General features: G+C 42.9%; 1 protein-coding gene across 2 annotated transcripts in view; it reads left to right on the forward strand.

Moving 5' to 3' along the window:
* The window catches only part of LOC310873065 (complexin-2), a 49,662-nt gene that overhangs the window by 22,726 nt on the left and 12,188 nt on the right, over positions 1-14,748 (forward strand). The window contains exons 1-2 of one of the 2 annotated variants that reach the window (XM_083785347.1): positions 5,736-6,037; positions 10,339-10,485. In XM_083785347.1, coding sequence (XP_083641473.1) covers positions 10,455-10,485 — 31 coding nt within the window. In that variant the 5' untranslated portion in view covers positions 5,736-6,037; positions 10,339-10,454. Of the gene's footprint in view, positions 1-5,735; positions 6,038-10,338; positions 10,486-14,748 lie in introns of those variants that run through there. The other variant, XM_083785346.1, reaches the window with a different exon arrangement.

Below are 14,748 nucleotides of genomic sequence, written 5' to 3' on the forward strand. Positions count from 1 at the left end.
TACTAAAAATACCCCGCGATCGTGGCATGAATCAATACTAATACCTACATTTGAAGAGGACGTGGGGGGTCTTGAAGATGAAATGAGATGCTTATTCACATCGGCCATCTCAGAGATGGATTCATCCCAAAACGCATGGCATGTTGATGCCGCTACACGCACCGGCGCCCGCCTCAGCGCCCACCTTGACACTTTAGATAACTCAGCAAGCCCACTGCCCCTCCCCTGTTTGCAGACCGAGAGATTTAGACTGCAATTAAGAGCCCATGACATCAGATGTTCTATGATCTCACCTCTGTGTTCATCATCATTTAGACAGATAGCCAGGCTTTGGCTGATGAAACCAGAGTGTGAATGTCTTCTTCACTACGATAACATATTTCATATTGCAGATTTTATTAACTTCATATAATATTTTCTTACATCATGATGACTGTAATTGGCCAACCTGGCTCCCCTGCATCACTCCTGTAAAGAATGCAGCTGCTATCTCTACCGTGGTTCCCAAATGTTTTCGGGACCCAACTAGAGAAAATAGCAGATCTACAAGCTCACAACGAGTCACTTGGTGCCGCGTTGTGAGCTTGTAGGCTATTTTCACTACTTCTTAAACATAAAATTGACTAATTTATGGAATTTCTTTGATTTCTTAATGAAATTACTGGGGGGAAAAACATATTTTGTTTTTAATTCATGATGATTCATGCTATTTTGGGAATGTTTTGTTTTTTATGTTTGGACTTAATAATAATTGAAAACAAATATATAAGAAACAAAATTTAAAGGGACCGAGTGTTTGGGAACCAGTTGTGGTCTAAAACTCTAAACCATGTTCCTTTATGTGCTTCTTTGGCACTAGGTCAGCGCCATGGCAGCCCCCCTCTTATATCAGTCAGTGTACTCGAGACATTAAATCTGTGGTATGGGAAACATTGTATTAAATGTCTGTGTGTGCCCTGGTTGAGAGACCTTGTTGTAATTCACCCCTTAATTTATAAATATCCGGAGGACGGCTGGGGAAAGTAAAAAATTAAATGGAGTCGTGTAACCCTCCTCTACCTTCTTGTCAGCACTGAGGGCATAATTTATCACGGCAGAGTCGCATGAATAAATTATGTCATGGAGACGAGAATTGGAAAGTGGCTGACAAGAGGCCTCCTACAATTGAGACCACAGACCCCCACCAACACCACCCTCACCTGCCCTAGGTGGGGTGGGGTCATTACTTGCGCAAGCAGAGCGCGCAAGTAATGTTTTCGCCCGGTCTCTTCCGCCGTGACAGCTGTCCCACCATTCGATGTTTATGCAGAAAAACATCAAATCTGTGCCTGTTTTGCTGGGACCAAACGACCACAAATGACCATATTTCTTACGTCATCATTTAGAGCTAGTCATACGTATACTATATACATAATCAGTAAAAATAAAATAGCAAATTGTGCCTGATCTGCTGGGACCAGAGTACGCGGTGTGTATATGTATGACTAGCTCTTAATGATGACGTAAGAAATATGGTCATTTGGTCCCAGCAAACCAGGCACAGATTTGCTGTTTTCTTGCATAAACATCAAATGGCGGGACAGCTGTCACGGTTTTTGGCGCAAAGTAACCACAGTATACCGCTAATCAACTTACAACTACACACTTTATACAGTAGAGTATAGAGTATATATGTATACGTATATAGTATATGCCTATATACTATATATACTATATATATTACTTACGTCATCATTTAGAGCTAGTCATACGTATACTAGCACTTTGAGATTCTTTGAGATTCTTTGAGATTCTTTGAGATTCTTACGAATGTAAAGTGCGTTATAAATAAAATCCATTATTATTATTATTATTATTATTATTACTATATACATAATCAGTAAAAATAAAATAGCAAATTGTGCCTGATCTGCTGGGACCAGAGTACGTGGTGTGTATATGTATGACTAGCTCTTAATGATGACGTAAGAAATATGGTCATTTGTGGTCATTTGGTCCCAGCAAACCAGGCACAGATTTGCTGTTTTCTTACATAAACATCAAATGGCGGGACAGCTGTCACGGTTTTTGGCGCAAAGTAACCACAGTATACCGCTAATCAACTTACAACTACACACTTTATACAGTAGAGTATAGAGTATATATGTATACGTATATAGTATATGCCTATATACTATATATATACTATATATATTACTTACGTCATCATTTAGAGCTAGTCATACGTATACTATATACATAATCAGTAAAAATAAAATAGCAAATTGTGCCTGATCTGCTGGGACCAGAGTACGTGGTGTGTATATGTATGACTAGCTCTTAATGATGACGTAAGAAATATGGTCATTTGTGGTCGTTTGGTCCCAGCAAACCAGGCACAGATTTGCTGTTTTCTTGCATAAACATCAAATGGCGGGACAGCTGTCACAGTTTTTGGCGCAAAGTAACCACAGTATACCGCTAATCAACTTACAACTACACACTTTATACAGTATAGAGTATATATGTATACGTATATACTATAGTATATGCCTATATACTATATATATACTATATATATTACTTACGTCATCATTTAGAGCTAGTCATACGTATACTATATACATAATCAGTAAAAATAAAATAGCAAATTGTGCCTGATCTGCTGGGACCAGAGTACGTGGTGTGTATATGTATGACTAGCTCTTCACCCAAACTTATATAGATAGAAACTTGAATCATACTTAATAATACTAGGTGTTTATATGCATAAAGTAGGTAGGTAGCAAATAGTTACATCTAAAAATTATACATTTCAAACGTTCGTTCACAGAGAAACTGAGATTTGACAGTTTACAGCGGTCGAAAGGACTTGCGCGCTCTGCTTGCGCACTAGTTGGCCATTTATGGCCTACTAGTGTGCAACAAGCAAGTATGCACTCGACAGAGTGCAATTCTAGTTTCATTTGTTTTCCTGTTGTTGTTTTTTTTCAAGCTTTGAATCAAGGAATTTGATTATTCGATTCTTGATTATTCGATTAATCGAAAAGGTTATCAATAGAAACATCCCTGATTCCAGGTATTGGGATGATCAATTTTACAGGAAAGATTTTCACCTACAATATTAATTTCAAGATATTTGAAAAGTATTTTAATTGAACAGACTAGCAATAGAAAATGGCTTCTATAAAATGAAGCATGGATTGGCACACACATATTCACTGAAGGCAGTTGAGAACTTCAGAGAAACATAATTTTACCACCTCAAAGATTGGTGTGCGATTGGTGTGCGCATGTTTTAACTTTTAGTTAGATTTTATTTTCTTCTTCTCTTCCACAGATGTGTATCCCTGTCTAGGCCAGGACTCAGGAGTAGACCAATGTATCCCTGTCTAGGCCAGGAGTAGACCAATGTATCCCTGTCTAGGCCAGGAGTAGACCAATGTATCCCTGTCTAGGCCAGGAGTAGACCAATGTATCCCTGTCTAGGCCAGGAGTAGACCAATGTATCCCTGTCTAGGCCAATAGTAGACCAATGTATCCCTGTCTAGGCCAGGAGTAGACCAATGTATCCCTGTCTAGGCCAGGAGTAGACCAATGTATCCCTGTCTAGGCCAGGAGTAGACCAATGTATCCCTGTCTAGGCCAGGAGTAGACCAATGTATCCCTGTCTAGGCCAGGACCAGGAGTAGACCAATGTATCCCTGTCTAGGCCAGGAGTAGACAAATGTATCCCTGTCTAGGCCAGGAGTAGACCAATGTATCCCTGTCTAGGCCAGGAGTAGACCAATGTATCCCTGTCTAGGCCAGGAGTAGACCAATGTATCCCTGTCTAGGCCAGGAGTAGACCAATGCCAGGTTGTGAGGTTTTCACAAATCATTTTCAGTTAAATTGGGATTTTTGTTTTTTTTGCTTTAATCCCTGAGTCTTGATATTGTATGTAACAAGAGAGACATTTTTCCTGACACAACATTGCTCCATTTGGCCTTTTGTGCCACCATCCCATTAAATTTCCATCTATTAAATGAGATGTGTTTAATTCCATGACGGAACGCGAGCACCCTAGATCACATCGCTCAGATGGCAAATACCTACTCATTAACTCTGAATACCTCTCCAACCAAATGATTTGAAGGCAATCTATTGTCTATTCTGGGGGAGAGCGGATTAAGCGGATATTGAACTATAGCATGTACTTTCTCTCTCTCTCTCTCTCTCTCTGAAAATCTTCCACAATACACTCCCAGTACCTGTCATGTACCGTACATCACTGTACATGGGCCACAAACGCTTTTGAAAAGGGCCTTGATCCAGAGAAGGTTGGGAACCACTGCAATAGATTATAATAAGGTAGCTTTGCGCGTGTTTGAGTGGGCGTGTGCGTGTATGATAGCAATCGTGAGTGTTTGTGTCTAGAATATTGCAGTACACAGTTGGGACAGCAGTTGGGAGCGTAAATGTTGAAACCCTTGTGTGTGCGTGTAATTATGTGTTTGTTTGTTTGTTTGTGTGGGTGTGTGTCTGTGTGTGTGAGAGAGAGAGAGAGAGAGAGAGAGAGAGAGAGAGAGAGAGAGAGAGAGGGGTGAGTGAAAGGAGGTTATATAAGGTTTTTAAGCCACCACCACCCTCATCTTCAAAAAGATGCTGCAGAAGAGAATAGAGTGGCTGTGTATGTTTGAGCGAGAGCTGCTGCCTTGACTCTCGCTCCACACTGCCCACCCACTGATAAGCACAATTATGTAATGGCCATGGAGGGGGGGGGGGGGGGTGGGGGTGCGGCTGAGCACTCATTCGGGCCTTTTGTGGTGAGGTTCTTGTATGGAGGTAGAACGACAAAGGAGCCTGCATGCTCAGACCGCCCCTCAACCCCCGTCCCTGCGCGTCCCATCTCACATTGCCATTTATCTCGTCCATCGAGGACCCTTTTCTGAGGGGAGGACTTATTTTGAGACATTTCCGCTCGGTCTATAGTCTATACTCTACAGACAGATTTCATGCGAGAGTGGCAGGATAGGTGAGGGAGATGCAGTGAGAGAGAAATTTTAATTTAGAGAGCGAAAGATAAAGACTGAGAGAAAGATAATTATCTCAAAGATGCATTCACACTCAACAGTTATCAACATGTAACCCGATAAACATCCTATAAGGTCCCTTGTGATGGGACACCCCATCCACCCCACCCATAGAGTTAAATTATAACCTATTATAGCCTATCGTCCATCTCATCACATAATGCACTCACACATAAACAAGTTTGAGCATGTCCATGCCATGTTCATTGTATGATAACGCCTTCAGCTTCTCAGATAATTACACTTATCAATCAATCAATTATTATTGTGTGTGCAAAATATATAATATATACAATGGATGTGATAGGAAGAGAGTGCATGCATGTTTGTGTTGTCTGTGTTCTGTCAATGACTGATAGACAAATGGAGAGAGAGATTGTGTGTGTGTGTGTGTGTGTGTGTGTGTGTGTGTGTGTGTGTGTGTGTGTGTGTGTGTGTGTGTGTGTGTGTGTGTGTGTGTGTGTGTGTGTGTGTGTGTGTGTGTGTGTGTGTGTGTGTGTGTGTGTGTGTGTGTGTGTGTGTGTGTGTGTGTGTGTGTGTGTGTGTGTGTGTGTGTGTGCGTGCGTGAGTGGATGTAAGAGACAGGTGGTGGGGTCTGTGTGCTGAGGGTGTGTTACAAAGAGTGTGGGGCGGGGAGAAAAAGACCATGTCCAAATAATGACGTGTCAGCGAGAGGGAATGAGACACCCAAGAGAGGAAGAGTCGGAGGAAGGGAGCTAGAGAGAATAAACAGAGACAGAGAGGGAGAGAGAGAGAGAGAGTGAGTGCAGGAAGGTGCTCTGTAGCAAAACAAAGTGGAACACAGCAAGGAGAGAAGTAAGAGAGGGAGTCAGAGAGGGAGTCAGAGCCAGAGAGAGAGGGGGATGTGGAGAGAGAATTCAAAAGATGTTACTGTTACTGGGGAGGTGAATTGATGAGTGCCAGGTTTGTTGACCAACCTATCTGCACTACTGTCTGCCTCGCTGGATCTATACTCTGTGTAACGGTAAGACGACATGCTTGTTGATGCTGCTCTTTCGCCCAGTTCTCAGATTTACATGTTGCGCCTCGACATATCACACACTCTTAACTTATATCGTGTCTTTACTTTTCTCACTGTGTGAGATCATCCAGAAATACATAATTTTGCTGTAGAGGTTCATTCATATTATATGATATGCTTACGATTTACTCTGAGAGAGACTGTATAATGTGTAAACTTTGCTTTTGTTGTTACCATGTGCTTAATTTTTATAACACTGAGTCGGGGCCCATTTGGAGGTCGTGATTTTTTTTGGACGTCATTCATTAATTAAGCTCGCGCGCATGCATGCATGCGTGCGTGCGTGCGTGGCTGCGTGCATCTGTTGCGGCATTGCATTTGTTGAGTCGTGTCTCACTGTTCAATAAAGCCATTATCTCCTAAGCAAAAGTGTGTGACATCTTCAGATGTCCTTGCTTGCCAATAACATGTGTGCAATATTAGATTAGTGTGTTCCTGGGGAAGTCACCATCTCGTTGAGGCTGTATCACTGACGATAAGGCCAAGCTTCTCCTGCCAAGTCGAGGGGGACACTCTGTGCCTGTAGGCTATGTGCTGAACATGTAACTGTACAGTACGCTACTATAGCCATCTGGGAATGGCTATAGCACACTGGCAATGCCACCAGCCAGGCAGGGTCTTTGCTGCAATACATGCAGTGGATTTTACAATCACACAGTTCTCCAATGACTGTGATAAAAACAAAATGTTTGTCCTATTAGTCTATATTGGTTTCTTTTAGGGAAGAAAGGTGGGGGCAAATATATATATATATATATATATATATATATATATATATATATATATATATATATATATATATATATATATATATATATATACTGGTGTATATACTATATATACTGTGTATATATGCATGCGTGCGTGTGTCACAGAACATTTGGAAAACCAGTCAGATTTAAAAAGGTGCACTCGGTTTCACTGACGGAGGCGCGCCGACTGAACGTGACTTGAGCCACGAGAGAGACCAACGGGCGAGCGAGTCGCCGTGCTGCGCGCTGTGAAGTCCCCTTCAGTCGACTCTGCCAAGTTATGTACCGACAGGGAAAGAAGCATAAATCATTGCGGGGGGAAAGCGGGAGGTGAACACGAAGAAAATGAGCACTCCTTTTCCAATCTGACTGGTTTTTCCAATCTGTAACAGAACATGGTGAAGGTCTGACCTTCTAGGGCTGTTTGTGATAGAGAGTGTATGTTAACTGTCACATGATGGTTGACTGTGAGCACAGACTTCTCTCTCTATTATGTTCTTTCTGTGTGGGGTGTGTGTTTATATATATATGTATCTGTGTGTGTGTGTGTGTGTGTGTGGGGGGGGGGGGGGTATTATTACCTCTTATGTTGCACTGAATGTCCAGAAAGACAAAGTCAAGAGCTGGTGCATAAAAGGACAAAAACAATTACATGTTGATGACAATAACCACATTTGAGTTCATCTCAGGTGACCAATACTCTGGTGACAATTATGTAAATACTGTGGGCCAGTATTTTGGAATGAGTTGAATGCCAAATTATAAACAACCCCCACGTGCACCCACGCACCCACCCAACCACGCACGCACGCACCCACGCATGCACGCACGCACACACACACACACACACACACACACACACACACACACACACACACACACACACACACACACACACACACACACACACACACACACACACACACACACACACTCTGGTCAATATGTATTTTAATGGAAAGTGTTTGTGTGTAGGTGTTATGGATTTATGTTTATTTTGTTTTTGTGTGTAGGTGCTTACATCCATATTTTTGCATGAGAACTCATATTACCTGCATGTGCAATTGCAGTCTTATTTTTCTGATTGAGAGGTGTGTGTGTGTGTGTGTGTGTGCGCGTGTGCGTGCGTGTTTGTGTGTCTGTCAATATTACCAGCTACGTGTAAGTTAACTAACCTGTGTGCTTTGATGTCTGCGCAGCACATCAACGCATATCGCGTCGTGTACTTTCCCATTGACTCACAATGGGAACACGACTAGACGTCTACGCGTAATTGTATATGTTTTTGGCGAACGCACACATAAAGATAACATGATTTCTTTGGCCACGCGACCACAGGAGGCGGACACTGAGGAGCATGCACAAAACTACACGTTATTAGAGTTGACGGTTGACGCTCATCACTAGGTGGTGAGTTAGACACTGAATGAACTTCTCTATTCGTATGGCCACGCGACCACAGGAGGCGGACACTGAGGAGCATGCACAAAACTACACGTTATTAGAGTTGACGGTTGACGCTCATCACTAGGTGGTGAGTTAGACACTGAATGAACTTCTCTATTCGTAAAAAATCTATACAGCTATTTATAAACTTATTTTATAAAGCAACTTTAACGGATGCACGTTATTATTATACATTCTGGGTTTGCACACCACTGATGGTGGTTGTGCACATCTTATTATCACACAGAGTCTGCGCTTGGCGCTTGCATGCACTCATGTGTATTTCAAAAGCACTATTGTGAAGTAAACGGGTGATTATCAACCCATTTAATTTCAAGGACCCCCTGTTTGACATGCATATTAGTCTACAGCCCCCCACTTAATGGCATTTCTATCTCTGGGACCCAAACTTATATTGTAAAATCAATCTTAATTTAACTCTGAGAGTGTTCAAATGGAACCAAGTGGACCCTAGCAGGTCCATGTGTACACTCGCAGAGTTACAGACCCATAACGGTCCATTTGGTTCCAAACTATCATTTAGCTGGGGACCCCCTGGAACTCCCTCAATGACCGCTGGGGGTCCCCAGACCCCAGTTTGGGTACCAATGATCTATAGACGGGTTCCATAGTACCATTACCTATATAGAATACACTATACAGTATTTGACTACTGTAGGTTTCTACCCTTCCATGTGATGGATCTGTACCAAAAAAAGCAACCATATCATTCAAGTTACCGTGAAATTATTCATGCCTCGTCAGTGGGAACAGACAGATAATCTATGGGTATTGCTTTCCTCATAGATAAGTGGACACTGACTTGAAACATGCTGTCTCTGTATCGATCCCGGGCTCTTCTCAGGAATGGGATCGCTGTCACGGGGGGAAAGGAACGTTTAGGAAAATCCCATTAGCTGTTGTTTATGTTACAGTACGTGAGCCTGATCCCTCCGTCGTCACATAGGGTAGGGTGTGTATCGTGTGTGAGATCTTTTTGTCATATATTTGTCAGGATGTGCTGTTATCTTGTCATTATTTTCTTATCTTGTCCTTGTCTTGGTGGTGTTTGACTGACAGGGTGGTTATGGAACTTCTTGGTAGTTGTGGACAATAACATTAAGTGTGTTCTCACTGTTCTATTGAATTCTACTCTGTTGTATAGCTGATTTATTTTACGAGTTAACATTACAGGGCCAGCAGCAGTAGTTAATGTGTAAGAGTGAGCCAAAAATAACAATCTTCATGCATGACATGATGTTTTTAATTGGGCATTAATTTAGTTGTGGTAAAAGTGGTAAAATCATTCAAGCCCCCCATCCTTCCACGGAATCTCTTCAAGAACATCCCTTTGAATCACCTGTAGTCAGATTATTCTATTACTATGTGGTCTTATGTATGGAGTGTTTTCCAGTGTCTTCATTGTAGTGTGGTCCGTAGAATTGTTTTTCTTTTTAATCGGAGAGCTGTCCCCCCTTTTTTTGTTATCAAATGTTTTTTATTTAAGACAAAATAGCACAATAAAACATGTTAACACCATGAATGAATAAAGTAACACGTACAACAGCAAAAGAAAGGAACACAAAAACAAACAACAAACAGACAATCCCACCCACCCCTCCCCCCGGGACCAAAGATGCCACAAAATGCACACCTGCGTCAAGATTCCTACCACTGTGCAATGGGATTTAAAATAAATAAAAATAAAGTCAAAATCATGTCCTTGACCAAATCTGCTGAGTCTAATCTGCTGTCCTTAGCTGCAGATTTCTAAGCAAAAATGTCTTAAGAAGATCGGCCATCGCCCTCAATTAAACATCTCTTTTCAGTTATTTATGTTTTTATTTCATAATGATTAACCACTTAAGCAAGGCCAACGTGTGTATTTAGTTTGTTGTACCATGGTGATACACAACAATTACAAAAATAGCCATCTGCAAGGCTGTGCATCTGTTATTTTTCAAAAATGATTATTTGACTAAAACCTATTAGTTTGAATAGCTGTCACACCCCTAAACAATTTGCTTTGTTTTGTTTTCTTAACAGAGGTATCAGAGGACGGAAGAGAGAGTGAAGGAACAGGAACAGCACAGGCTTGGGGTGGCGACGTGCACAGTTGTCTTCACGTCTGAGAAGAGCGACCGCCGTAATCAGCAGGAACCATGGATTTTGTCATGAAACAAGCCTTGGGTGGTGAGTACGCAACGCTACCACGCAGTGTGTGTGCTTCAGCGCATACATGCAAGGAAAGGCAAGATACAGAGAAACACCACTGAGACATGCAGAACGTATATGTTACTTTCAGTATGTTAACATATTTGTATGTTTACAAAACACATGCACACGCACACAATTAATATATGTGAATATGAAAACGCCTTCCAAAGGAAAGTATAGGTTAATGTTGCGATGCTCAGTATGCTCTTTAAACTCCTCCATGTTATACTCATTAAACTTTTGTAACTTAATTTTGCTACACTCACAGAGTTAAATGAACACAGCGGAATCCGCTGTGTGAATTGTCCTGTATAGGGCCCTGGCGGCTGACCATTGTACAGGTGTCAGTGCTAGCGTGAAAGCCATGTGGATTTACATGTCACTGAATAGGGTCAGGGGGGTCAATGCATGCTTAAATCAGCTCTCATCTGCCGCTATCAGCCCAAGGACCACGGGCAATAATAAAAGGTGATTTACATCCTCTCACGGCCTCTCTCCGTCTGTGTCCAGTGTCCACCTACAGTAGCTATCCATCCCTCCTGCCCCAGGCTTTAATTTCCTCCCTGCTCTCCCTCTCTCCCTTCTCATTTCCTTTCATTTCTCCTCCGGCCCTGTTTTTTTCTTTATTTTTGTCTGTTTACTATCGTCTATCTCCTCTCCACATCCGGTTCCACGTTCGATTCTGCTGTCTCTCTCTGTCTCTCTCTCTCTCTCTCTCTCTCTCTCTCTCTCTCTCTCTCTCTCTTTCCTTGTCTTTCCCACCCAGAATTTACTTCCTCTACTCCTCTACCCACTTTCCCTGCATGTCTCATCAGTCATCATCCTCTATTCGCATCTCTCTCTCTCCCTCTCTGTCTATTTCTGTCTCTTTCTCCCCCCACTTTCAGCTCTCCCTCAGACCATCCCTCCCATCTCCTTGTACCAATTGCCATCGGCTGCACCCAACCGACCTCCCTCTTTCGTGCATTTGTTCCATCTTTTCCCCTTCATCCTTCTAGCCCTTCATTTCCCCTGTTGTGTGTAGCGTCTAACCTCCATCCATCCCTCTCCCCAGTTCCCCCTGCACAACTTCCCAGTTCCCACCCTCTGTCTCCATCCCCCTTCTCTGTAACACATCTGTCTCTCATACCCTCTTTGTCTCTCTCCCATTAGACTCTCCTCATACCCCTGTGTTTTTTTAAAGGGTGCTGGGAATGCTGTCTATCACTCGCTCCATTCATCCCTCCCTCCCTCCCTCCCTCCCTCCCTCCCTCCCTCCCTCCCTCCCTCCATCCATCATCATTTTACCCATTCCATTGCTCCCTGTCTTTGTTACCATCCATCCTACCATTCATTCAAAACCCTGTCCATCCATGTATCCGTCTTATCTATCTGTCTGCTGCAGGGCTTGTGGGGGCACCCATTAAGGCAGTCTCTCTCTCTCTCTCTCTCTCTCTCTCTCTCCTTGCCTCCCTGGAGGTCCCTCGGTCCCTCCTCTCCACATCTCTCCATCCCTCTCTCGCCCTATGTTGGTTGTGGGGGTGGTGCTAGTTCTAATTTAACTCCCATTGAGGCAGAGCCTATATTGCTGTGACCTTTGCTGTGGCTGCTGTGGCCTTGAAGCATTTTGCCATTTATTTCATTGAGGGGCGCAGCTGGGCGACGACAAACCTCAAGCACACTCCTGAATGCAATATAGGAGCAGCCACACACAAGAGGGGGAACGGCATACTATAAAATAGAATAGAATACAAAACATTGTTGTCACATACTTGAACATTTTCATTTCGTTTAGTGGCCGTCGACTATACAACCAGACAAGGCGGAATTAATAGAAAATCATAAATATCACCCCAGAGCCTGCAGTGCATATGTTGCTTCACAGACATTGCTTTTATAGTGCGGACAAGCCCTGGGGGAATTGTGCCATTTTCACATGAATGTGTAAACTTTCCAATAGAGAGCGGCGTTGACGTGGGCGTGACAGTGTGTCAATTCAACAATGGATGTTGTTGTGCTACTCTTTCAATTCAGAAGGTTTCTGTGTCCTCCTCAGACTAAATGCAACAGTTACTATATACAAGGTAATATCAGGGAACTAGAAAAAGTGCCCTTCTGGGCACAGGTCTCCACCAGGAGGATAGGAGTGTGTGTGATGTTTGGCAAAATGTTTAGGATGTTTTTTGCAAAATGTTTCTTCATTTTGTTGAGGAAATGCAGAGCCAGATCACTCATAGCATCTCTGAGGATAGAATTCTGGATCAGCAGGACATTTGCAGCATTTTGTACAAAACGGGACACTCCTGAAAACTTTGGCAATCTTAACCAATCAGTGTAGAATCTGCGAAATCCAACAGACTCGTCTTGATCACATGATTACAGAGATCATGTTTACCGATTTGCGTGAGATTTGGATGAAATCTGTGCCATGTCGTCCCCTTTGATTAGCTGACCTCAGTGATCTAGATGGAACATAGGGTTTTAGGAGATCGGAAAAATTAACTGGCGCTGATCCATTTAAAGATTTAAAAACAAACAATAAAATCTTAAAATGGATTCTAAAACGTACTGGGAGTCAGTGGAGTGCAGCTAAGACGGGAGCGATATGTTCATATTTCCGGGATCCTGTTAAAAGTCGTGCGGCAGCATTCTGAACAAGTTGAAGGCGGGAGAGGGAGGCTTGGGTGATGCCGGCGTAGAGGGCATTACAATAATCAAGGCGAGATAGTGTATACCGAATTGTGTGATGTATGGATACAATGTGTACGAGTAATCTACAGAAATGTGTTTTGCCAAAATCTGCCTCATGGTGGCGCTATAACAGGCAGTTGTGGAATATTTGGAGCAGAGGTTCATCGTTAGCATCCAGGGAGTGTACTGTATGTGCAAAGTTTGGCATGGATCGGGCCAGCGGTGCCGGAGATTATCTGGTAACGGACAGACGGAAGGACAGACGGACGGACACACACACGGACGGAGTGCAAAATACTCTCTCCCCATGCCTTCGGCCTGGTGGAGACAATTAGGATGTATGACAAAACCAGGGATTATGCTTTTCTTTCATAAACATTCTGTGTTCTTTTGAAGTCTCTGCAAAATCTCGTTCGCTCTCTGTATTGTCTCCGCCAGGCCGAAGGCGGATGGATCTGTCCGATTTTACATATTCCACCCTGATTGGCAAAGAATGGCTTCCAAAGTTTGCAGGAGTGGCCCATTTTAAACAAAATGCCTCAAATCAAGCATGCTTGCTGTGAAACATTGCTGGCCTATAAGCTACCTGCCCTGGCGCACTGTGGCACAGCAGCATGGGGCGTGACTAACATCAATGTTAGTCAACTCCCTCTCTCATTTTCTTCACCTGAAGAATTCATGGCAGTGTTCAGGGAATCGTGAGTGTGTGTCTCTTCTGATCACCATGTACACGGCAGCGCTATAGAATGCAACCCTGTGGCATTCTAACCTGTTGCTTCCCTCATGTCTCCCTTCCAACTGTCGCAATTTTCAATAGCGGACGGTATGCGCATGCATAAAGTGAGTGGCAAATTGGGTGGCAATGTGAGTGGCAAAGTAAACATCGTTTAATGCAATCAGATAGGACTGTTCTGTTTTTGCCACTCAAGCAGGAGACGTTCTGTTTTCCTGTGCGTTTGGGGTGAGGACCCCACACATGCCTGTCACGTCGGAATTCATATAGTGCCCCCCCAATGCTTACGTTACTTACTACTGTTTGTCGGTGATAATTCAATACCCCTATTTATCCACTAGATGGCAGCTGCGTAGCCCTGGCTGGCAGCCAGTTTGACGCTTCTTTACCACGCTTGTCGCGGACCACGTTAGTATTAACAATGCGAGAAATGATGAATGATAACATTCATACACTCATCTGATGACAATCCATCACCCGTCTATAGTACACACCTGGGTCGATTAAATGACAAACTAGGGGAGCAGTTACAACTTAAGGTAGGCTAACGAGTGATTCACAGGTGATACAGTTGGAGTGGATACAGTATTGTAGAAACAGAGCTATGTCACATTGCGTCATTATATACATTCTATACAGGGTATTAAATAGCAGCAATATTTTGCAGGCACTTTGGGACAAATAGCAGCATCAAGACTATTGATTGATTGAATAGTTTATTAGGTAGAAATGTAAAACAGCAACAGAGTACAGTTAAACACTGTTTCCATTTAGGCCCTATGCAACCAATTCATAGACATGACATGATGAATAACAACTAAATATAGTGTAGTAAT

The sequence above is a fragment of the Protomyctophum parallelum genome, assembly GCF_964188405.1.
Source record: "Protomyctophum parallelum genome assembly, chromosome: 16".
In the NCBI taxonomy this organism is placed as follows: domain Eukaryota; kingdom Metazoa; phylum Chordata; class Actinopteri; order Myctophiformes; family Myctophidae; genus Protomyctophum; species Protomyctophum parallelum.